Source organism: Opisthocomus hoazin, chromosome 3 (genome assembly GCF_030867145.1).
Source record: "Opisthocomus hoazin isolate bOpiHoa1 chromosome 3, bOpiHoa1.hap1, whole genome shotgun sequence".
In the NCBI taxonomy this organism is placed as follows: Eukaryota; Metazoa; Chordata; class Aves; order Opisthocomiformes; family Opisthocomidae; genus Opisthocomus; species Opisthocomus hoazin.
The window spans coordinates 72006393-72029377 of record NC_134416.1 but is presented as its reverse complement, the minus strand read 5'-3'; the positions used below and the strand labels follow the sequence as shown (position 1 = coordinate 72029377).

At 37.9% G+C, this 22985-nt stretch overlaps 1 protein-coding gene across 1 annotated transcript in view; it reads left to right on the top strand.

Annotated features, from left to right (window-relative positions):
* Positions 1 to 22985, top strand: part of GABBR2 (gamma-aminobutyric acid type B receptor subunit 2) — a 497433-nt gene that overhangs the window by 179147 nt on the left and 295301 nt on the right. Inside the window, exon 3 of the mRNA XM_075416661.1 lies at positions 14256 to 14426. Coding sequence (XP_075272776.1) covers positions 14256 to 14426 — 171 coding nt within the window. The remainder of the gene's footprint in view (positions 1 to 14255; positions 14427 to 22985) is intronic.

The window sequence follows — 22985 nt, the reverse complement described above, 5'->3', positions numbered from 1 at the left end:
CCCAAGTATTCACAAAGCGAGACTTTCAGCAGAGTATAAAGAAAGCCAAGATTCCTCCTGTTCACTGCATCTGTCCACTGTGTCTGCCCATGTTTTGTTTTGGTCTGTTCATCTCTTTCTTTTTCTGTGCTCTGAACAGTACCTCTGCTGTTCTGTCTTGTCATTTGTCGATCTATCTCATGGTCTTTTATCCAATCCTTGCATGGTTGCTTATTTCCTCTCTGCTTTTTATCTTCAGAGCCTTGTTCTGGAATGGGTCAAGAGGCCTTCTTCTGATCATGACTTATCTACTCTGGGAGGTGCTTTTCTGCTCAGAGTAGTCTGTGTCTCTCTACAAGGAGAAAATCAGGAGTCTGGAAAGCTGGAGAATAAATAAACTATTACTGAGGTAGAAATGAAAGCTGACAATTCTAGTAACTTAGGGATAGGAAGCTGGATGAATCTGATAATCAAATTAAGAAGAGAGAAAAAAGAAAAGAAAGTCTTATTAATTCCTAGGACTTTCTGTGAACTTGATGCAGAGATAACATGTGCACGTTAGGAAAAGCACCTTTATTTTTACTGCTGCTTGTTCGAACACAGAGGTGGTTGTACTATCATATATGGTTTACCTTTTCTTTTCTTACTAGAAAAGTGATCAAATATGCCAGGAGTCTCAATTATCAAAGACATAGTTCTCTTCAGTAGGTAATTTTAAAGGGGGAAAAATGCTGTTCATTTAACAAATTTCGCTGTTCAACTTCAGAGAATTTCTGAATAACCTGCTTGTAAAACAGACAGTGAATATAATTAATCTTATTTTGTTTTTCATCCAGATGCATAGTACATTAATATAGGTTGTTAGTGCATCTGTTGATCTGTATTCTTGAAAAAGGTGACATTATTTTAACTGCGTGAGGTACTTTAAAATCCATAGTGAAAGTATGTTAGCATGGAGTAAGATGTAACTCCTCAGGAAAAGCTATCCAGATCACCAAATTAATTTCTGAAATTTTTACCTCAATATTAATGGCTTGTATTTTATGGTCTGGAAATGAACTGGTCACCTTTGTCAAAGATGCTTTCCATTTGCCCTGCTGTTTGTCCCATCAAGTGTTTGTCCTGTCTTGAGTTTGTCCCATGTAGTAAAAATAGTAGACATTTTCACACTTGGCAGGAATATCTCCTAGAGCAGTGTTTGAAAAAGACCAAAAGAACTCAGCAGTACCCAAAAGATCAGAAGCTGAAGCCAGTAAACTGTTAAGATCAAGTAGACAAAGCCATAAGATATGTGGTTAAAGAAAAAAAAAGACAAATAAAAAGAGCACAATTTGGTCAGAAATGTTTTATAAAAATAAATGGCAATTCAAAAAACACTGGATCACAAATGAGAGGGTTGAGAAGAGGCAAGTGACTTTAAAAATTACAACTTAATCACTGCACATGAGAAATGAGTAATAAATAATGAATTACATGAGATTGAATTAGGAAAACCAGCCTTCCAAAACTAATAAGCACTACCAAACTCTAATGCATGCACTGAGTTTTCATGTATGAGTTCTTTCTCTCAGATCAATATAACTCTTGAAATATTTAAAATTAAGCTATATTGTTAAGCAGTTTCCTGGCTCTGTGGCAAAGATCAAGCACAAAGATATTCCTTGCAAGTGAAAAATTAAGGCTACATTTGGTTTAGTACTACATACAGATGTAGAGTGATTTAATTCATTTTTTATCTCACCTGGATGGATGTAAGTTATGGAAAACATTGTGAGAAGAGCAGATTGATAAGGACTATTTTCAGGAATAGATGGGATTATAGTGAGCAGTTTATGGAGTAAGTGACAAAAATGATAACAAGGTCTAGAGCAAACATTCAGCTTTCAGCCTGCAGGAACTAGGAGATGGCAGCATTCTAGGGAAAGATGGTTGAGAGATGTAACTGAAGTGTATGTAATGTTAAATGGTGTAGATAATGTTAATGCTTTCTACCCGGCATGCGTTCTAAGACCAGGGGCAAGTACCGTGCTTAAAATAAAATGCAGACATAAAGAAACACTTATTAAATTAATAGTAATGGCTCAAGTGACCTGCAAGGCATAGGTATTGAGAAAAACACATCAAAGGTTACTCGGGCAACAATTAACAGATGTCCTGGAGGCACTGGCACTGCGAGGAAATGCTCCTGCTTTCTTCCACTTCCTCAGTGACATCTGAGACAGGATTTTTGTTCTGTAACTGTACTCGGACCAAAACCGTTTGCCACTCTTTATTTTATAAAAACAGGCTATAATACCTCATAAGAATTTTTTACAGCTACTCATGGTTATACATTAGAAACCACAGAGTACCGATTTAAGTTGACAAATAATTTTGGGATTTAGATTGTCTGAATATATTTTCATGAACATTTCCTGTTTACATATGTTACTAAAAGGTTTTGTACATGTAGCTTTCTTTCTAAAGCGTCTTCTTAAAATCTATATTGACTGCAGATAAAGAAACCCGTATAGTATGTGTGATCTTGGTTATTTCTTAGAGGAGGATCAACAACATAGTTGACATTTTAATGCCAAATACATTATAATCATAATTACGATTGGCATTTCTGCTGAAGGTTTTTAGTAGCTATGTAACCCAAGTTGCCCTTGCTGCTGGGCAAGCAGTACTTATTTTGCTGGCAACGTCTGTTGGCAAAGAAAGTTCCCTGATTTTTTATGAGTTTTTATTTCATCATCTCCCCTCTAGCAAGCCCTTGATTTCTGTAGCATAACCCCTCTTTATCTGTTATTAGAGAAGGTGCAGTTCCAAGTGAATGATGTCAGACTACTCTAAACACTTCTGGTGGGGTGTGACTGCAGTGTGCAGCGCTGAGATATCAGAAAAGTTACAGACCTGAAAGAAAAAACGAATTAGCCCAGACAGAGTGCAGAATTAGTGCTGGGGTATTGCTCCAGGACCTGAAAAGGCACCTCTGAGCTGTGGTGCTCCATATAGAGTAAACAGCTTCTTTATGTATCATTGCATTGCACAGTGAGGATGTCATCTGTTTTGGCTTGAAAAATCTGGGATTTCTTGCGTAGGTTTGAAACCAGAGAACGAAGAAATAAATGAACTGCTAATTCATGAGACAGGGTTGTACAAAAAGTATTTTTGTGAGGATTTCAGTAAATCATGAGTTAACATGGTGTGCTTTTATTTCTTCAGGTGCTGTATTTCCAGTAAAAGAAATAAAACATGGAAAGGATAGAAATGGGACCGTATTAGGGTGTCCACTCTGCAGAATAACTGAGGAATTCCTGTCTTAAATCTCACCAATAGTCCTTTTCCCTTTTTCCAGCAAGAGTGCAGGGCTGATTTGCTCACAAGAACAAGACAGTCTGTATTGCACAATTAAGGTATCGACCTGGACAGGCTGAAGAGTTGGGCAGAGAGGAACCTGATGGAGTTCAAAAAGGGCAAGTGCAGAGTCCTGCACCTCAGGAGGAATAACCCAATGCACCAGTACAGGCTCGGGACTGACCTACTGGAAAGTAGCTCTGCGGAGACGGACCTGGGTGTCCTGGTGCATAACAAGGTGACCATGAGCTGGCAGTGAGCCCTTGTTGCCAAGAAGGGCAATGGTATCCTGGGGTACATTAAGAAGTGTGACCAGCAGGTCAAGGGAGGTTCTCCTTCCCCTCTACTCTGCCCTAGTAAGGCCCCATCCGGAGTCCTATGTCCATTTCTGGGCTCTCCAGTTCAAGAAAGATGAGGAGCTGCTGGAAAAGTCCAGGGGAGGGCTACAAGGATGGTGAGGGGACTGGAGCATCTCTCCTACAAGAAAAGGCTGAGGGAGCTGGGCTTGTTCAGCCTGAAGAAGAGAAGGCTGAGAGGGGACCTTCTAAATGCTTATAAATATCTTAAGGCTGAGTGTCAAAAGGATGGGGCCAAACTCTTTTCAGTGGTGCCCAGCGACAGGACAAGGGGCAACGGGCACAAACTGAAGCACAGAAAGTTCCGTCTGAACATGAGGAAGAACTTCTTCCCTCTGAGGGTGATGGAGCACTGGAACAGGCTGCCCAGGGAGGTTGTGGAGTCTCCTTCTCTGGACATATTTAAGACTTGCCTGAACAAGGTCCTGTGCAGCCTGCTGTATGTGACCCTGCTTTGGCAAGGGTTTGGAGCAGATGACCCACAGAGGTCCCTTCCAACCCCCAACATTCTGTGGTTCTGTGATCTTTGTATTCGGGAAGTTTGTCCTTCCTTTTCATCATTTGGAGGGGGAAAAATAATAAAACAGATATGTTTTTTAAAATCCAAATGTAGACAGAACAGCTGTATTTTTAACATGTGTTAGCTGGATGAAGTCTGACAAACAAGCAATACTAATAGAATGATAATAGTTTTGGCAGCCAGCCAGGAACACGCTGTTGTGAATAGGTCTGGAAAGAATAATTTTTGCTTTTTTTTTCCCCCTCTGAATGGATTATGGCAATATATCCTGTTTTATCAAAGGTGAAATATTTTACAAAGTTGTTGGTTTTCACTGAATGTTGAGGGTATTCTCTTACAGACAGGAGACAAGCAAGCTGATTAGCAAGAGTATAAGTGTAGGAGAGTCTGCTTGATTCAGGATAAATAATAATGCTACGACACAAGCAGAGCAGGGATTCGAAGCTGAGTTCTGGTATAATCCAGGCCAGTAGCCAAATGCTAAACAACTGAATGTGGCAGACAAAGATATACAGCCCTCTTTTGCAGTGCGGTTCAATTTATGAAAATGCTCAAAAGACTGTCTTTTATTTTGTTTGGAAATGAAAACAAATTTTGCAGCAACTTCTGTATATCTACCATTTAATTTCAATGCTTTGGTCAACCTGTAGCAGTAAGCAGAACACCTGTGTTAGGTGTAAGTTATCTGTGCGTAATACAGATATGAAAATATTTTCTAGAGAGTAGAAAGGGCAATTCATGTTTGCCAGATTTATTCTCTTAGTACTTTTTTTTTTTTGAGATCTGTTTCAAGCTGTGATAGACCTTTTCAAATGAATAGTCAGAAGAAATATGCAATGAAAAGGGGATAGCGGTTGTTTATTTTCTATTTATAGCGAAAGAATCAATTTAAGCCTAATGCTGAATTTTGACTTTTGGATGTGGTAATCTGTTTGAGATTATTCTGCCTCATATTTAGCTGGCTACCTACTGAAATACTGTAGAAATCACAAAGTCTCTACCAACTTGACTGGTTGCACTGTTAACTGTTGAATTAATGGGCACTATCTGTAATTCCACGATAACTTCCTTGACATGTCTCAGAAGTAAGGTGAATGCATTAGGTTTCTTAGGCAGTATTAGAATTTACGATGGATCGCATTACTTGGACTTGGATTTGATTTGTAACTTTGTCTTGTTCTGAACACTAATAACCCTTCTATTTTCTGCTCACCTTACATATAGTTTTGGAATTCTTTTAACCTAGTTTTTTCTACAAATTTCTTAAACATAGACTGGCTGTTGTGATGAGGTAGGTGGAAGTTTTAATCTGCCAGCCCGAGAGGCAGGTGAAGCAGTAATACTCATGTCTAGATTGTTTTCTTCATCTTTTTTCAGCAGAACTGCTACAATTTTCAGCTATTGTTCATTCTCTCTATTACTTGAAGACAAAAAACCTCCTCAGCTGATGACCAATTCAATCACTGTTCTTCAGCATAACCCACAGACTATGTGGGAGTAGCAAATTTTAACACCAAAAGACCAAACTTTATCATCTGGTCTGACTTCTTGCTTCCAGGAAACTGAAGTTCCTACCAAGTAGGGTTGGGAGCAGGTCAGGAAGTGGGAAGTGAACAGGACTGAATGCTCCTTTCCCGTTAGCCTATAAGCACATGTCTTTCAGCTGAAGTACTTGTCGTATGGATTTTATTTTATCTAAACCAGTTTCTATCCTCAAAAATATTGATTCATTCAGTAGCCAGAACTGCTTCCTGAAATGTCTCCAGAGCAGCAGGCAGCTGAATATCAATCTTATTGTGATTGGATTAATTCACTGGAATGCCATCAGCATGGAGGCGGGTGCCTTCCAACCTTGAGACCAGCTGGAAGTGCTTTTTCAGGAAATTCCCAGGTGCCAAAAGGCAAACAGTGGAAGCAATTTCAGATGCAGAATTAATGAAGGTAACAGCAGATGATATTGGGCAGGAGTATTTGGCAAAATGTTTGATTTTAAAAGACACAGTAGCTCTAATCAGAGGGGTAGTGTGTTATGGACGATGAAAGTGATGTTCATCCACGAGATCCGTTGTTGTCCACTGTGTTTAATACAATGCGTATTTTTATGTCCCCATTTGGATAAGGCATCCTTCCCATTTACCAGCTAGTGAACCATCACAGATATTCTCTCAGACTTCTATTTCACTCTTGCAACTGTCAAAATGAAAGCCCATACAGAGTTAAGAGAACATTTTTAAATGATCATTAGTTTTGTTTGTTATGGCACTGAAGTTTGTCCAATCCTGTAAAATCTTCGGAATGTCAGTATGATGGAGTCTCCAGAGCTTTCATTCAAGTAAATATTTAACAGTATTTATGACAGGTAAAAATGTAGCTGATTAACCACTGCTAGAAAAGCATAATTTCTTGTTAATATTTTCTTTAGTTTGCTTCTTTTCTTCTTTCAGCTTATGTTAGTGCATCACCTGTGCTGTTTGGGGATCAGGGTTAGAGTATAGCTAGTAGAATAGATTGCCACTTTGATTCCTAGGTCTGGTTCAGAACCAGCTCCTTTACTGTCTGTATATAGACAGTCTTGTCACCAGCAGCTATGCAGGCAAATTGTAAAAAAAAATTATCTTTGTTTCTTGATCTTTATTACTGCCTGTTGCTTTCATCTGCTTAGAAGATCTATGCAATGCCTCTGTCAATGAAATTGCTACACCTTGCTTCTTATGCTGGAATATTTCCCAAATATATGGGTCTGAGGGTCTGTGACCATCTTTGCAATGTTATTTCCACATACCTTTACTCTAAATCATCCATCAAAGTTGATTTGGTGATACATTTTGTGCATCAAGATAGGAAGGAGCAGCCTAATATATTACTTTTTTTACTTTGCATGCTATCATGTATTGCATAAGGTTCTCTTTAATATTCTTCTTGATTATATATAACTATTTTGTTATTGCAAGAATTGTTATTATATTAAAATTAATTCACAACTTGACTAGCAATAAGACCACTTTCAGTGGTAGTTTGACAGCACATCTGGGCAAGGTGGTGCATATAGTAAGGTTGCTGTTAATATTTAAGTAGTGAATTAACATTTAACCTAAAGCTTTACATTCTGTGTCTTTTAATATTTATTACAAAATGTTAATTACCATTCAATTAAAGAGGTAATTTAATTGTTACGCTTCAATCTATTCTCTGTCTCTGTGTTAAGAGTATATTGTTTCACTGGTTATGTGACATCATCTAACGCTGTCTCAAGAGTAGTGGCACGCAAATCTTTTAACTCTTCATTATTCATTAGTTTCCATTCCGGTCCTTCTAGCTCCTGGGACCATCAAGTCTTCACGTGCCCACACTTGAGTATTATTATTGTTGGCACAGACTTGTCAAAGCATTAGAGCTCCTGGCAAGGCACACAAAGGAGTGGTGTGTGGTGTCACATGTACACATTGCCACAAATTATCATCTTCCCGAGTTTTGCCCTTGTTATTTTCCTACGACAAGATTCTGTGTGTGCAATCCTGTACCATTGTAAGAGTTTTTTCTGTGGAGCTCGCTGACATTCTGCCTTCTTTTTGGAAATAATTATTTGCATTTTCCTTTTGCACAGAATATAATGCTTCCTCTCTAAGCATATGTGACATGCGACCTGTAGTTACGATGATAATAAATTATATTGCCAATTGATTCATTCAGCAGTTTATATCCTGTTTAGCAAAGTTGATTTATCAGCATAATTTAGCTTTCTAGAAAAGGTGCAGGAAATACAGGTAATACCTGCCATATGTAAAAAACCCTCCATCGAGACTAGTTTTGCAGCACGAAGGTAGACTTAAATATCTAGGGATCATTAATAAAATCTTGTACAAGCCACAGTGCAGAAGCCTAGGAAAATTAAGTTAATCTCTCTGGTGCTCAGTAAGCTATTTATCCCCATTTGCAAACATGAATGAGTTGTCTTGGCAGATGACATTTTATTAAAGGGAGATTACCCTGTTATCTAAGCGTTGTTTCCACCCCCCCTCACCCATCCTCCCCCCCCAGTGTATAATAGTCCATGCGCACACTGTGCAGCTTTTTTTCACAACCTTCTCCTTCAGAGAGGCAAGTGGCAAGAGTGACACCTCATTCTCAATTTGGGATTGACAAATCCAGATGCTCTGGGACCTCCTGCCAGATGTCTGGAGCATCCTTCAAGCTGCTGGGGAGTTTGTGGTGGGAGATGCTTCCGATCCTCTAGCCACTCCGCTCCATGGGCCACTCTTTGCGTTTAGAGGGGAGCAAGGTTTCCTGCCCTGCTGGCTTTATGGACCTACACTAACTTTGCTAAGGGTTTCTGTTATCAATTTACTTCAATTAATACAGTTCTCTTAAGTACACGTGACTCTTAGACAGACCTGTTGCCTGAGATTGAGGTGACTGCTTAGCCCAGGGATAGTTCTGCACTTTTATTTTAACCAGACTTCTGTATGTTATTACAGTGACAAAATTTGAACATAAATGCTTCTTATAGATAATAACATTTATGCCATTTATGGTGGCTTCCCTTCCTTCTGGAGTTCTTGGGACTGCAGAATGGCTTCATCCTTCTGTCTTCCAGCCTCTGGAATTCTGTATGGAACATATATACTCTCTATATACTATTGTTTCCTTTCCTAGTTTTGTTTCAGCTTTCTAATATCCATCCTTTCTTACATAATGCCTAGTCTTTCCCATTGATTTCATTAGTGTTCCATCCTGTTTTCTTAGATGAATGCTAGAGCTTATTGTCTTACCACTCCCGCTTCTGCACTTTTATTTTAAAGGGAATTCACTGTTACTTCCCTAAAATGGGAACGTGCTTGCTTTAACTTGAAATCAGTTTAGATTGATCTCCTTGGTTTGATCTACTACACCTCATTTCAGCTTCGTATGGGGCTGTAGAGCTAGGTTCCGCTCCCCTTGTGCAGAATTGTTCCTTTCTACACTTTGTTTTATATTTTTTCTTTTTTCCACCTCACTCTGTCTAGTGTGACTTTGATTTTCAACAAAATTAATGTTTTCCTCTTTCAAAAAGTATCATCCTTCTGGAGAAATTTAATATATCAAAACATGTACCTGACCCCAAAACCTCCTTAATAAAACCCTTCTGTATATTTTTCAGTTTTTCAGCAAAGTCCACCAGTTCAAATTCTTTGATATGGCCATCTGTCATAATTAGGCTGAAACATGTCTCGTAATAGTTGTATAACATTGTCTCCTCTCCTCTCCTTTATCAAATTCTACTTCCGATCTCAGTGTGAAGCCAAAGAAACTTCCTTGATTTCTGTGGAATAATGTTTGGTTGGGATTTTTTTAATCCGAAAGCAAAATTTATCTTACTGGCTTTTTCATATGTGGATAATTTCCAAGCCTTTTTTCTTTTTAAGTACAAAAACCTCCTACATTTTGTGGCCTCAAAAGTCTTTACCCTAAGACACTCTTTTATACACATAGTGCTATCGGGTCCTTTCTGCATCATCTTCAGTGTTTTGTTGTTTTTCTCTTTCACACCATTTCCTGAATTCTTTTGCTTTGAACCCATTCCAGAACTGGTATTCACTGCTTCCTTTCTATTCACAGGGTAAGATAAAGCCATCATTAGCTGTGTTCCTGTTCTGCGTCTCCATTGCTAGCAACGAAGCACAACTGCTTGGCTCACTCTTGAGCCAACTGTATATTTTTAGTTTTAAAAAAGTAGAATCTGCACTACTACAGTGTAGGCACACTGCAAAACGTCAGGATGACCTGCAGAGTTACAATTATGCCGATCCAATTACATCTCACTAACTAAAGCTGGTTTCCAGGTGCTCGGCTCACAGGCTGGAAATCTGGGCTCAGAGGAAGCTGGTGGAAGTTTCGGCACTGACTGCAGTGGGGTTGGGACTTCATCTGAAATGCTGGCTTGCAGTCACCCTTGGTGGACCTTTCTAGTCAGCTGTGCTTTTGTTTCCACTTGGTCTGTGGGGTATATGACAGGAAGAACGCCGCCATAAGCTAGACATTGTAGAAGTCAATCAACTTCAGACTGGGTGACGTACTTGTAAGTCCTTTTACACTGATTCCTTTCATGCTGACTCCTGACTGCAATGATTTCTAGGGTATTAACATTATTGTTTTTCTTTGAGATGTGCAGATAAAATGCACTCTGATGACAGTCTGCTAACTATAATCCATTTATATAGTGATCACACAGGGAATAGGAATCATTTAAAAAGTCAGAAACAGTGCGTTTTAGCTGTTAAAGAATCTTTCATTTTAGAATTTGAGGAGACTTCATTGTGTTATTAAGGCAGTAGAACTTTTACTAAATTATGGTTTTTATGAAGAAATAAGCATTTGTTTTTCAAAACCTTGGTCAGTTTAGTTCTCATTTTGTACTATAGTTAATATTCTTACTTGAATGGTAAATGTTATCTTCTTTTCCATTTAAAAGTTTTAAACTCTGTTTTATCTCTGAAATCTCCATCTGAGTCATGGCTGATATATGTTTCCCTAGATACACTCATTTTAAGTTCAGAAGCAGTTGTTCACAAATTGTATCAAACTGTAAACAGATATTCAAAAGACAGATTTCTCAGGGATGGCCTGAGAAGTAATTTCAACTTTTCTGACGGTATTGAAACTGATTTATATATTATGTATATATGAAAGACTTTTTTCTCTAGATCTGCATACACGTATGCACAGAGTGTGTTTGCATAGGCACACACACAAACACCACACACACGATTATAATTTATCACCAGGTATATGTCCACTGTGTCCTCCACTTTATAGCAATTTGAAAAAAACATTTTTCCTTTTTTGTCTCCTCCTCTATGCAGAGAGGCAGCCGTGTAACCCCTGTAAAAAAATTTTTTTACCAACACATGAATATGTGTGCTCTGAAAATGCAGTAATGTGAAAAATAGTACCTCTGTAGTTTGCAAAATTTTATATAGGCAGTAGGATTGCCATTCATCCGGATTTTTGACTGAAAAGCTAGACATTATACAAAGAAATTCCTATAGCAAAAAGCAGAATCAGGTCTCTATGGCTTTCACTCCTGTAGAAAGAAATGAAGAAACTGTGAAAAGTTTGCTTTTCAATAGGTTCGAGTTTCAAACGAGCCATGAATAAACAACTTTAGCCCTAAAATACAGTGGAATTGTGTTTAAGTAACAAGGGCTGTACCATCTTCATGTATATGTGGGTTGAGTGTGTTGTGATCTTATTCGTTTTATCATTTAAAGTTTTTGTTATTAATATTTAACTGATATTTCTGTATAGCCATGCTATATCACATACTTTTCCAGTAAGCCTACATTGTGTCAATTTATTTATTAACATGATCTTTTCATTACCACTTTTTTAAAAAAATTAGTGTTTTCTTCTTTTTCCTTCCTTGTCTCTGTCAAATCACAATATTGAGTGGCGGCTATTGCTGAGTTAAATTCATTGCAAGTCTCCGAACTCTCATAGGGACAATTTTGTGAAAAGTTAAATATTTTCAATGACTTAACTTTTTGTGAGAAAGAAGAAAAAAAAAAAAAAAAGGACTGACAACTATTTCAGGTTATTTGTCCATCTCTCATAAGTGTTTTATGAAAATGGCAAAGTGATGCAGAATGCTCCCAACCATGGTATATCTGATACTTGAAAGAAAGGCCTCTGAACACATCCTACATTCCAAGAATTGTCTGAGCATGAAATGTTCCCATTTTATATTTTAATAAAACCTTTCTTCAAAAGGAAAATGAAGATGAATGTTCCTTTGTAATTCAAGTGTTAGTATTACACATAAACCTGGATCCGTCTCATCTCACTTTACATGGCTGAGAAATCTAAGTTACGAGTCCTCTTCATCTTTCTTTAATCAATGAAGAGAGGTAAGGTTTTGGTTCATTGTTTCTGAAGGAAATTTGGGCAATTAGGATACTAACTTAGGCACTTTGTGTAAGTCACTGAAATGTCAACGGATGGATCTGAATTGCCTTGCTTATATGACAGACCTTCACCCTAAAGTGAGCTCACAGCTATAGAGATGCTCCTCATTACTAAGGCTTTTTGTACTTTTGATCAGAAAGATTTACTGTTCAATCTGTGAACCTGAGTCAGGTGGACCTTGATGATGTTGCTTGTCACAGCTGCTACTTCAGCACTGCTCTTTCCTTCTTTTTCTTAAGGATCAATTAAATTACATTCGATCCAAAACCATAATAACTTGGAAAGCAAGTCCTTTGCAGTCACCAGGCTGCAAACAGCCAGGATGCTGAAAGGCATTCCTTTTCGTCCTGGATTTTTTAAGTCACATTTTCTCTCTTTTTCAGTCAGAGATAGAGGTCCTTATGTCCACTTTTATTATGCAGTGAATGCATGATGTTCAGCATTACAAGGCTAGACAGAAAAGCTGGCTAGGTCTACCTGTTAGACCCTCATTCTTTTTCCCTTGGAATTGGCTCTTCACAAACTCACTACTAATTACTAAATGTTATGAAGTACTAAGTGATCCAACCAATAGGGTTTCTGGAAAATCAAGACCACAATAGCGCAGTACCTCATTGGTGTGCTTTTTTCACAAAATTTAACAAAAGAGCAGTTGGTTTATTAAAAATATTTTACCTTAGAATTATATGGCAATAGAAAGTCTTGAAGAACCTCCTCTAGCTAATGACTGGTGAAGAGAAAGAATCTTATTTTTTTGAGTGGTAGAGTGTAAACTGTCCAGTTATGAACACCTTAAGTTGTTTGGATTTCAGGGGTTTTAATTAAGAAAATAAGCTGTATTCAGGTTTAGGAGGTTAAAACAATGCAAGATGTTCTTTGTGAGTCTAAAATCAGGCAGAGAATGATTTCTTTCTCTGCCAGGCTAAATCCAGATTTTATAAACATAAGAAAAAAGTTAGAGCTGTTATTTCAGATTGAAATTGTCTATTCTGAATGTCAAGAGAGGTTTTCTGGCCCAAATGTTTTGAATGCTTTATTGAAGAAAGTGTAAACTTAGTACTATAGTTGCAATTACTTATGTAGGCTTGAATTCACCTAGACTTTCTGACTATTGATTTTGAAAGACTTAACACAAATGTATTAGGAAGCCTATTTTTTGACAGTCACACTGTTTAAAAACCCTCAACTGGTATGCATGGCTGAAAAAAAAGCTTGAGAAACACATCCTTAGCAACCTAAAAAATACTGGAGGAAATAACAACAAGCATCTTTGGAATAGGAGCATTTTCAGAAAGTGAATATGCAGGCATTTCCTTCATAACACTGCCTGAAAAACATCTACAAAAATACAGAATAGAATAGCATACACAAAAAAATGCTGCCTTTAACAGAAGAATTCAGTGAAGTGTCCTGATTTTTTTTTTTGTGTGTGTTAACAGGTTTCTTCTTTGGTCTCATAATAAGCATTCTCAAACCATGTAGAAATTCTGGTGGTTTTAGATGTGTAGAATTAGCCACTGGTTCCCCTTTGACAACACAGATCACAGTGGCTTACCTCAGTGGAGGAAACTGGGAGCCTGATAAACTTGTGAGCTGCGGCCTTGGCTGCCATACATTCCCTCCTTTTCTGGTACCTTTTCTATTACCTGAAGATAGGAAGAGGTGCTACTAGAGGTTCACTCTCTAATTCCAAGATATAGAAGAGTTTGCGAATATCTCCTTGGAACAATTCCCAAGTTTTATGAAGAAAATGTAAAAGGAAGTTGATGGGAAATTCGTCACAGATTGACTCCCTTAGAGCTTCTTGCTCCGCACAGGATGCTGGATTGAAACAGGGTTTTACTCCCAATGATTTTGTAGATTCCCTTGTTTAATTTTGTAGCAGGTGGTTTATAGAACTGAGGTATTTTTAAAAAATCCCTTTAAAAGTACATGATTAATGTAATGATTTAATGTAAATGGTGCTGGTAGGACTTCCAAGCTGTATGAAGATGAAATTTCTCTACATGCCTGCAATGCATGGATTGTGTCTTGTTGCACTGAGAAGGGCAGAGTTTTTAATTTGGATGATAGATGACTTATGGTAACTTTCATTTTTTGTTTTGTTTGATTTTTTTCAGCTTTCGTTTGCAGCAACAACCCCAGAGCTGGCTGATAAGAAAAAATATCCTTATTTCTTCCGGACAGTGCCATCTGATAATGCAGTGAATCCAGCCATTTTGAAGTTACTCAAACATTATCACTGGAAGAGAGTAGGAACTTTAACCCAGGATGTACAAAGGTTTTCTGAGGTAAGATTTGCTTAATTTCCAGTACAAAAAGAGAGCTACTAATAGACTTCCAAGGAGCTAGTTCCTCCATTAACAGCAATTAAGTAAAAAGAAACAGACCTACTGTTTCAGTCTTATTTGGCTTTGTCTTACTAGGTCACAATTTGATGTACTGAATAAACTTAATCCCATTCTGGGGCTTATTTGACCGTCTATAGTAAAAACTGCCCATGCTTACCTTTGACGGTTTTTTGCACTACGATCATTGTACCCAAGTGCAAAAACCCCTAATTTTTTTTGTAGCAAAGGGTCCTTTATACTGTTTGACTTGCCAAAGTGTATGATTTTGAAGGAGGCTTGTATCCTGACATTGGTTCACTTAGAAGAGGGAAGAAATCTAATTTCACTGTGTTCCTTTTGTGCTCTGATTTATTATAAGCATCAGTCTGATCAGTCTGAACACTGAGGGACAAATCTGGTAAGTTTATGTCTGAAAATATGAGACAGAAATGACCGAAGCCCCCAGAACCGAGAAGATCGCATACTGTGCGCTCTCGAAATCTTGTGAGTTTCACCCTGAGCAACATTTGGGCCATAGAAATTCCAATAAAGTATCAGCCAAATGTCTTAAGCATGGTTTTAACAACAGAGTACTTAAAAGAATACATCTTGTAAGTAATTAATTAGAGCAAAACAAGGGAAAGAGTTGGCCCACTAATTGACAGAGAGGCAAAACTGATAGAGGCATGCCAGTTTTGTGGGGTTTTTTTGTTTTGGTTTGGTTTTTTTCTGCTTCCTCAGCATTCATCAAAAAAAAGGCTGACTGTGTTCTGAAGATTAGCATAATTAAAACTAGTGAAGGTGGGTAAGAACAGGTTAGAGTCAGATGAGACAGATATTTTCAAATTGTCTGGCACAATTAATTCACTGTGGAATACTTAAGAAATCTTAGTCTTCCCTTATGACTACTTAAGAAATCTTAGAGTCCTCCTTTATGAACTATGAGAATTAAAGTATAAAAAGTAAGTGAATTGTAGGGGAAAGGAAGAAATCTTTGTGTCTGTCTTTCCAAAAACCACATAAAGAACCAGGGAATTATAGACCAGTTAAGCTAAATTTAATTCCTGGATAGACACTTGAGCAGGTAATCTGTTTGGAATCACTCAGAATATAAAAAGATGCTAAACAATGGACAAAATGGATTTGATCATAATAAATCAGGTAAAGCAGTCTAATTTCCCTCTATGACAAGATAACAGGTCTCAGGGAGATGGGGTAGGTGAGAAGTGTGATGTTTTATGACTTATAAACATGATAAAGGTGTTCCTAAAGTGGGAAAACCTGATCTTGAGGAAGATACTGTAAGAGCAGTCTAACCAATATTCCTGCCACAAAGGTTAATTGACATCAGATCAGTTAATATTTGTTTTTAAAACAAATGCTGAAGCAAAAGGTCACCAATAAATACGATATGCTTTATCCTTCTCTGGCTTGGAATTAAAATTTCAAAGAGTAGTTATTGGTGGTTCACTGTCAAACAAGAAGGATGGGATTCTGTCAAGTGGTTTTCTCTAGAAAGAGATAAGATTTTCTCTAGATAGTGGATAGAGAAAATGTTTATTAAATCTGCAGTTGATACCGACTTGGGAAAAGCTGCAAGCACTTTGTAGAGGACAAGATTAGGTTTCAGAATGATCTTGACAAGAAGAAAAAGGTTTTAATATAAATATTATGCACATGAAAAAGTGCAAAATGGCTACCTAGGCAGCACATCTCCAGAGAAACATGTAAGAAGCATTACAATGAATGACAAACTAGGTAAGGGTTAAGAAGATCAAACTGCTTGACCTACTGTAAAAAGCAGAAGGAAAGCAAACAGCTTTCATTTCACCACCCCCAAAGTAATGCAATACTGACACACAGAGTAAACTTCAACACTACTTAGTGCTCATTAGGTCTAAGCTGGAACATCAGGTCTAGCATCGTCTTCAAGAAGTAGGTCAGAGACGTCTATGAAAAAGTTCAGTACTCTGGAAACATGTTTTAGGAAAAAGATTAAGAGTGGAAAAGAGTAGAATAGAATGAGTTGTTGCACCTTCATCGTGGAGGGTTTGTAAGATAAGACTAAACAAACACAACACAGGGATTCTTGGTCTTCCTTTGGGACAGAGAGATGGACTTCATATCTGTCAGGGTCGCTTAAGAAATGTTAAAACTGCAGCTTTCAAGGGTTTCCTGGAGTGCTGCACTTGAGTTCAAAGGCTTTCTGTTCCTCTTGAAAGGTAAGAAACAACATTGTGTGTCAGACTGCAAACTCAATTTAGTGTGATTCATTAAAGCTTTCGGGTAATGAAAGATCCAATCAAAACTTCCTTGAATTTAGGTGATTTTTATACAGTATGTCAAGTCCTGAATCTTCGAAATTACTAGAACTCCATCCTTCCTTTTTCAGCTCTGTGCAGAGTTTCTTCCTTTCTTGTGCAGGCAGTGAAAGCATAGGAAAAGCTGGAGGAAATAACTGCTTGGCTGACCAGGAGCAGGGAGGGATGGGAGTCACCAGCAGCAGAGGGGGAGAATATGCGATGGCCGCACAGAGCCCAGCCCTACTGCAAGGGAGGAGGGCAGGCCCAGAGGTCGAGGCCAGGCTCAGCCAAGGCTGCAGACCATCAGGCAAGTAAGTTCATAACAAGGAGGCAGGTCCAAGGCCAAGCTTGGAAGTCAGTCTGCAGGTCAGGGTCAGGTCTAGTGGTTGCTGGGCAGGTCCATGGCAGAGACTGAAGACACAGGACTAAAGGTGTGGGTGGTGGTCCCAGAGGAGGGACCGTTAAGGCCTGTTAGTGATCTCCAGGTGCTGGAAGTTCGTAAGTAGAGAGAGTGGAGAAGTTTACGCTAGCATGCTTTCAGTTCTTGAAGCACATGGGCAATATCTAAGCATCTGATACTATTAGTGTGGTTTGAGGCTTCGTTTCTTGGCATTGTTTGCATCCCAAGGATTATGACTTTTCAAGTGACCTGAATTCTATGGTTGCCAGTAGGACAGTTCACTAGTAGTATCCTTTGTAAGTTATTCAGGTCTGTTTGTACAAGCAGAAGTGTCTCTTCCATTGGATTAATCTTTAAATGGTGTAAGCTGTCTTGGTATAAAGGTAATATACAAACTTCATCAACTTAACTAGGACAAGTTTATACCCATTGTGCTACTGTGTCCTAGATTTTGTGGACTGCTGCCCTGTTCTCGTCCTCTGGGAGAAGATTCTGTTTCAAAAGTTAATAATTCTGTGGCAAAGGTTTATAAATGAAGTTACAAAATATTTTCAGGATTTTCAGCTATAAGTGTTTGCTTTGGCATATAATCATAGGATAATTTAGGTTGGAAGAGACCTTGGAAGGTTGTCTGGTCCAACCTGCTGCTCAAAGCAAGGCTAGCTTTAGTATTTACCATCCCTCAAGAATTATAGCAGTTGCACACACAGTTCTCAGAAAAGTCCTGATCCTGTCTGCCTTCTAATTCCCAGGGGAGTTTTCAGCTCGCTGCATATTCTCAGAATGGAGAATATGCAGCAATTGATGCCTCCAATTTTGTTGCAGTCTAGCACTACCTTTTTGAGATTATATCTTGAATTAGGCAAACCAAACAATATTCCTGTGGTCTGTGTTTTCTGTGTTTCATGTTTCAGTGTGAAGAGTCATGAAAATGAAATCATACTTGGCTATCAATAACTCAAAAGTATCGGAAGCCACCAGTACTGTAGAAGATGTAAAGGCTTCAGAACATGGCAGTGAAACAGAAAAATGTGTTATCATGTACTGGTTTGCAGATAATGCTGTATTTGCTGTCAGTAATTCTAGTTTATCTTACTTCAGTATTTTACTGTTCTTCCCTGCATATTGGTCATTTTATTTATACACCTTGTTTTGGTTCATAGTATGTTTCAAAATTGATTGCACTAAGAGGGATTCTGGCTTCCTTGTTTTGCGATAGGACACTTCCTTCAGACTGCTTTCAGTTGTTTTTTGGTTCCTTGTCATGTTAAAATTCAGTGAAACTGCATTTTAGCTTCAAATTTGGTAGCATATTCATGATATTTCTAGATTTTTGAAAATACTTATTTCCCTCCCACTGAGTATGTTGACTGGGATTGTTTTTAAAATCAGTTAAATTCTAATCGTCTCAAGTGACTTTCTGTTTTTCTCTACTTCTTAATACTCATCTCTTTATTTGATTTCTCTACTCCTTCTTGGAAATACTGAGAACTCCTAATGTAATTTTGTCAGTGTAGGTGGCATTTCAAAAAGACAGAAGAAATGAGAAGTATGCAGTAAGCTAATGAAAAAGATTAACAATATGAAAAATAAAAGAGAAGATATTTTCTCTAATGGCTCTATCACAATCTTCATTGAGTTTAATAACCTAAAAATACATTGGTGACAAAAACTAAAGAGAAACTTCTCCTGTAAGTGGACAAAATAGTGCTTTTTTTCACTGGTATAATTAACACACTTAGGATTTCTTAAGGTTTTTCTGCATTTTGCACAGTGACATCGGCTTCAAAAACGAGCAGATCGTCAGGGTCCATTTTACCTAAACTGGAAGCATTTAGTATCCATAAATGCCAATTGTCATCCCAGGAAATGTAATACTGGAAAAAAGAAAAACATTCGAAAGAAAAGCAGCTAGTAAACAAGCCTTCTCAATGTAGTATATGTCTATATTCCTGTAGAAAAAGCAAGGTGTAGAAGTCTTATTACTCTAGAAGTTTATTTATTGTAGCCTCGCTCTCTCACTGGGGAGTCTGCAAACTAGGATCTGAGTTTAGTGCTCAGTTGTGATAAGAATTCATTGGATAAACAGATACAATGAGCAAGTTGCTGAGGGGCTGAGAGGGGTTAGGCAGGGAAGAGAAACGAGATATCTGATGACCTTTCAAATTTCAGCCAGAAAACAAGCTCAAGACACCAGTTTTTGGTGGATGTAGGTATAGATTGTGCAGACTTCAAGGTGCGATTGCACTTTTTGACTTCTAAGGCTTGGCTTCTATGGAAAGACAGAGGAGCAGAGATTTCCACTCTCCATCACAGTTGCCAAGAGGTTTTAGGGTAGCAATAAAAATATTACTTTTTCTCCGAGAATGAGCTTGGAAGCATCAAGTTAACCAGATAACAGCAATGTTTAAGCTGTAATCTCTGAAGAGTGCTCAGGGATTTCGTCCTAGAAGGAGCCCTGTACCTTCAACTTTAAGAGCAGAAAAGTAGAAAATAGAGGCAGAAGAGAAGAGATACAAGGCACAGAGGCAGTCAAAAAATATGGGAAAAATCATGGAGAGAAGAGAACTGTTAAGTGTAGAACTTTTTCAATCTCTTCCTACTGTTTTTTATTTTTTCAAGGTGTCATGTCTTCGTCATGTACTCTATCCATTTTTTTTGTTTGGTTTCTGCATCATTTCATTCCTTTTACAAATTCTTTCAGATTCCTTTTACTGGTTCATATTTTCATCCCTAAAGAAAAAGAAAATATCTCTGTCTGCTTCCTTCCCTGTTTCCACCCAGGAATATTTCCCATCTCCATGTGCTTGCCTGCTTTTGGGGAAGGACTAATCCTCTCCCAACGTAGATGGCTATTGTTAGGACAAATTAAAGAGATAATTTCTGCTCAGTATTCAATAATATTTATAAAGCTGACTGGAAATAAAATAAGTTGTTAGACCTTCTTTGGAATACGAATATCAAGTTTTTGAGGCAAAAATTGTATTTTTTTCGTTGTTACCAGACAGTTATTCACATAGTCTGTTCTTCTTGTGTATGGAGCATGCATAGATGTCTTGCTATGGCCTTAAATATTCTTCAAGAATTTGTTGAAATATATATTGTATCAAATAAAGAGGTTAAAAGAAAACAAAAGCAAACTTTCACCAAGCTTGCAAGTATACCTGAAAGCTGACAACTACTAATGTAAAAATGCTAACAAAACAATGTCTGTATTTAATCCAGCTTCACACATTATGAAGAAAGGAGTTTTTGTTTCCTTTTTTTTTTCCTTTGCAATGCATTTTAGGTTCCTTATCTCAAGAAGCCCCAGTCTTCTTTTCCCTAAGATAGTTCTGGTGAGTTCGATAAAAAGAAATAGGAAGATTCTGTCCTCACTGTGGTTTCTAAATTGTCCCACGAAGCAGAAGTACAGGCACAGATGTGCCTGAGATCTTCCTTCATCCAAATGTCATCCATGCCGGGAAATTTATTTTCTTATGGCAGTAGTATTTTATCCCATATTTTTCACCTTTTCTTCTGTTTCCTAATACAGTTCTTAATTTTTTTTAGCTTCCAAAAGCAAAAAAAAAAAAAGAGGTTAGAATGTCACCTGACAGACAATTAGAGCTGTGCAGCAGTATTATATAGTTATGTCATCTTGCACTGAAGATTCACACTCCACTATCACCCTAAGAGGCCCCAGTGTTCCCATGAACTGAATAAGTCCTTGTCAAACTTCAAACCAAATGAAACTTAAGAATGTTTTAGAGAGCTGCTCACCATTCCTTCATGTCAAAACTTTGCATTGTGCATGTAGAATACATTGGCTTTTGCAACACAAGATAAAGGAGTGGAATGAGCAGTACCTTCTATACTTCTAATACCTGCTGGCTGAGAAACTCTGTGTAGTTAAGAATTTCCTGGTGGATCTGTTATAAAAATCATCATTTTATCTGAAACCAAGACTAATCCAGATTCAAAGAAAAAAAAACCTCAACATTTATATTATATTGAAAAAATGTTCCAAGACAACGCATGCTGTAACAGATGTTAGCATTGCACACTGCAATTGTACTGCTTATTCCACAGCATTGTCCTAGTTCTGTTTTGGGTTTTGCTATGCTTTGGGCCTTGTTTTATAGAAAATGATAATACAAGGCTGAAATATGATTCTAAACAGTGAGTTAGCTTGCAAGCATTTCCCACACAAAATAGTTTTGATTAGCTAATTATCTTTCATTCATCAAGCAATTGCAGGGTATTTTCAAATTAAAATTGATGGTGCAGTGATAAAATTTAAAAGTGGGCACAATTGTGCACATGAAGTAGATGAGTAGTACGAAAATGTGATAGTGTTCAAATCAGAAGAGAATAAGCTCACTTCAGTGAAATAACCATTTCTGAAAATGAATCAAAATTCAGGGTCTTGATTGCTAAGAGGTTAAAGTAAAATCCTGGAAAGTAATAGAATGTCTTTTGGAATGACTGACCTTCCTGGAAGAGTACGCAAATTTAACAGAATCTGTTCCCTGTGAAGGGTAACCTGCAAGCACTGGAGTCAAGAAGATAAAGGAACTGTTAAACTTATAGAAGTTAGCATGTTAAGGACTGGGACCATTACTTAAATTCAATTTAAAAATATGTCAATCTCCTATCACTTTCATTATGAATTATTAAAGCTAGAATTAGCTCAGGATATGAGAGTAGTTTTTAAGTGTTCTTGTGTGTTTTGTTCAATGCATTGTCTGTTCATAGATACATTTATTTACTGGGATTTTTTTCTTTTTTAAATAGTCTTTTCCTAAGAACTGTGATTATTTCTGTATTATTCTGGTTGTCCCCAACCCAAATTTATACCATCTTTTCTCTGTCTTCGTTCCTGCTTTTAGGTGGTTTTGTGATCATTCAGGATTGAGTTTCAGTGGATTGCAGAACCTCTTGTGCCCTGTGAATAGCAGAACCTTTGCAGGGCGAGAGATACCTTTTTTCCATAAGAAAAGCGTTTAAGAAAAGACATCACAGTCATTCGTCTTGGACCTAAAATCTAGAAATGCAGGAGAGCTTATGTAGTGTCACACAGTCACAATTCTGCCTTCTTTTTTTGTTATTAATTTACTCTATAGAAAAGAAAGAAAGAGTCCAAAATGAGAACTAACACTACTCTTTGAAGATTTTTTCACATATTCTCGGTCATCCCCAAAACACGTATCTGTCCTGTCATTAATACATTGCCATTTGTCCGCTGATTGTCTGTGCCACAGCATTGCACTGAGGATCCTGGGTGAACCAGTGATGTGGACCACTCTGTAACGTATGGCTCAGGCAGGCAGTCTCCCAGAGAAATAAGAATGTAAGCTGTTAACATTTGGCCAGTCTTTGTTCATTTGTCTGGAGCAGGCAGATCAATCTGCGTGCAGTTTGGCTTCCAGTGCAGTTTCATATTTTGTTTACTCCCCTTTAACTGCTGGCTGCTGAGGAAAGGGACACTGCTCTCCCTGCCTCCTCAAGTTTTTGCCTTCTCTGTTGCACCTGATCTTAGCATTCATGCCGCGGTGTCATGAATCAGCTCATCTGTCCAAGGCTAATCTTCGCTTGCAGGGTGACTCTGGCTTTGTGGTTATAACTTTCCTTGCAGTTCTCATGTCCTTTGGAAAAGTGGGAACTTGACTTTCCTGGAGACTTAATGGACATCACTCAATGTGCAGAGTGGAGGATTTGTATGGTGAGAGTGTGAAAGCCAGTGTGAAAATTTTTTAGTTTTTGGTTCTGAGACTTTTGTTCACCTCCAAGGGGGAGTGGGGCACATAGCAGTTGTAGGCATTTCTGCTTGCTAGG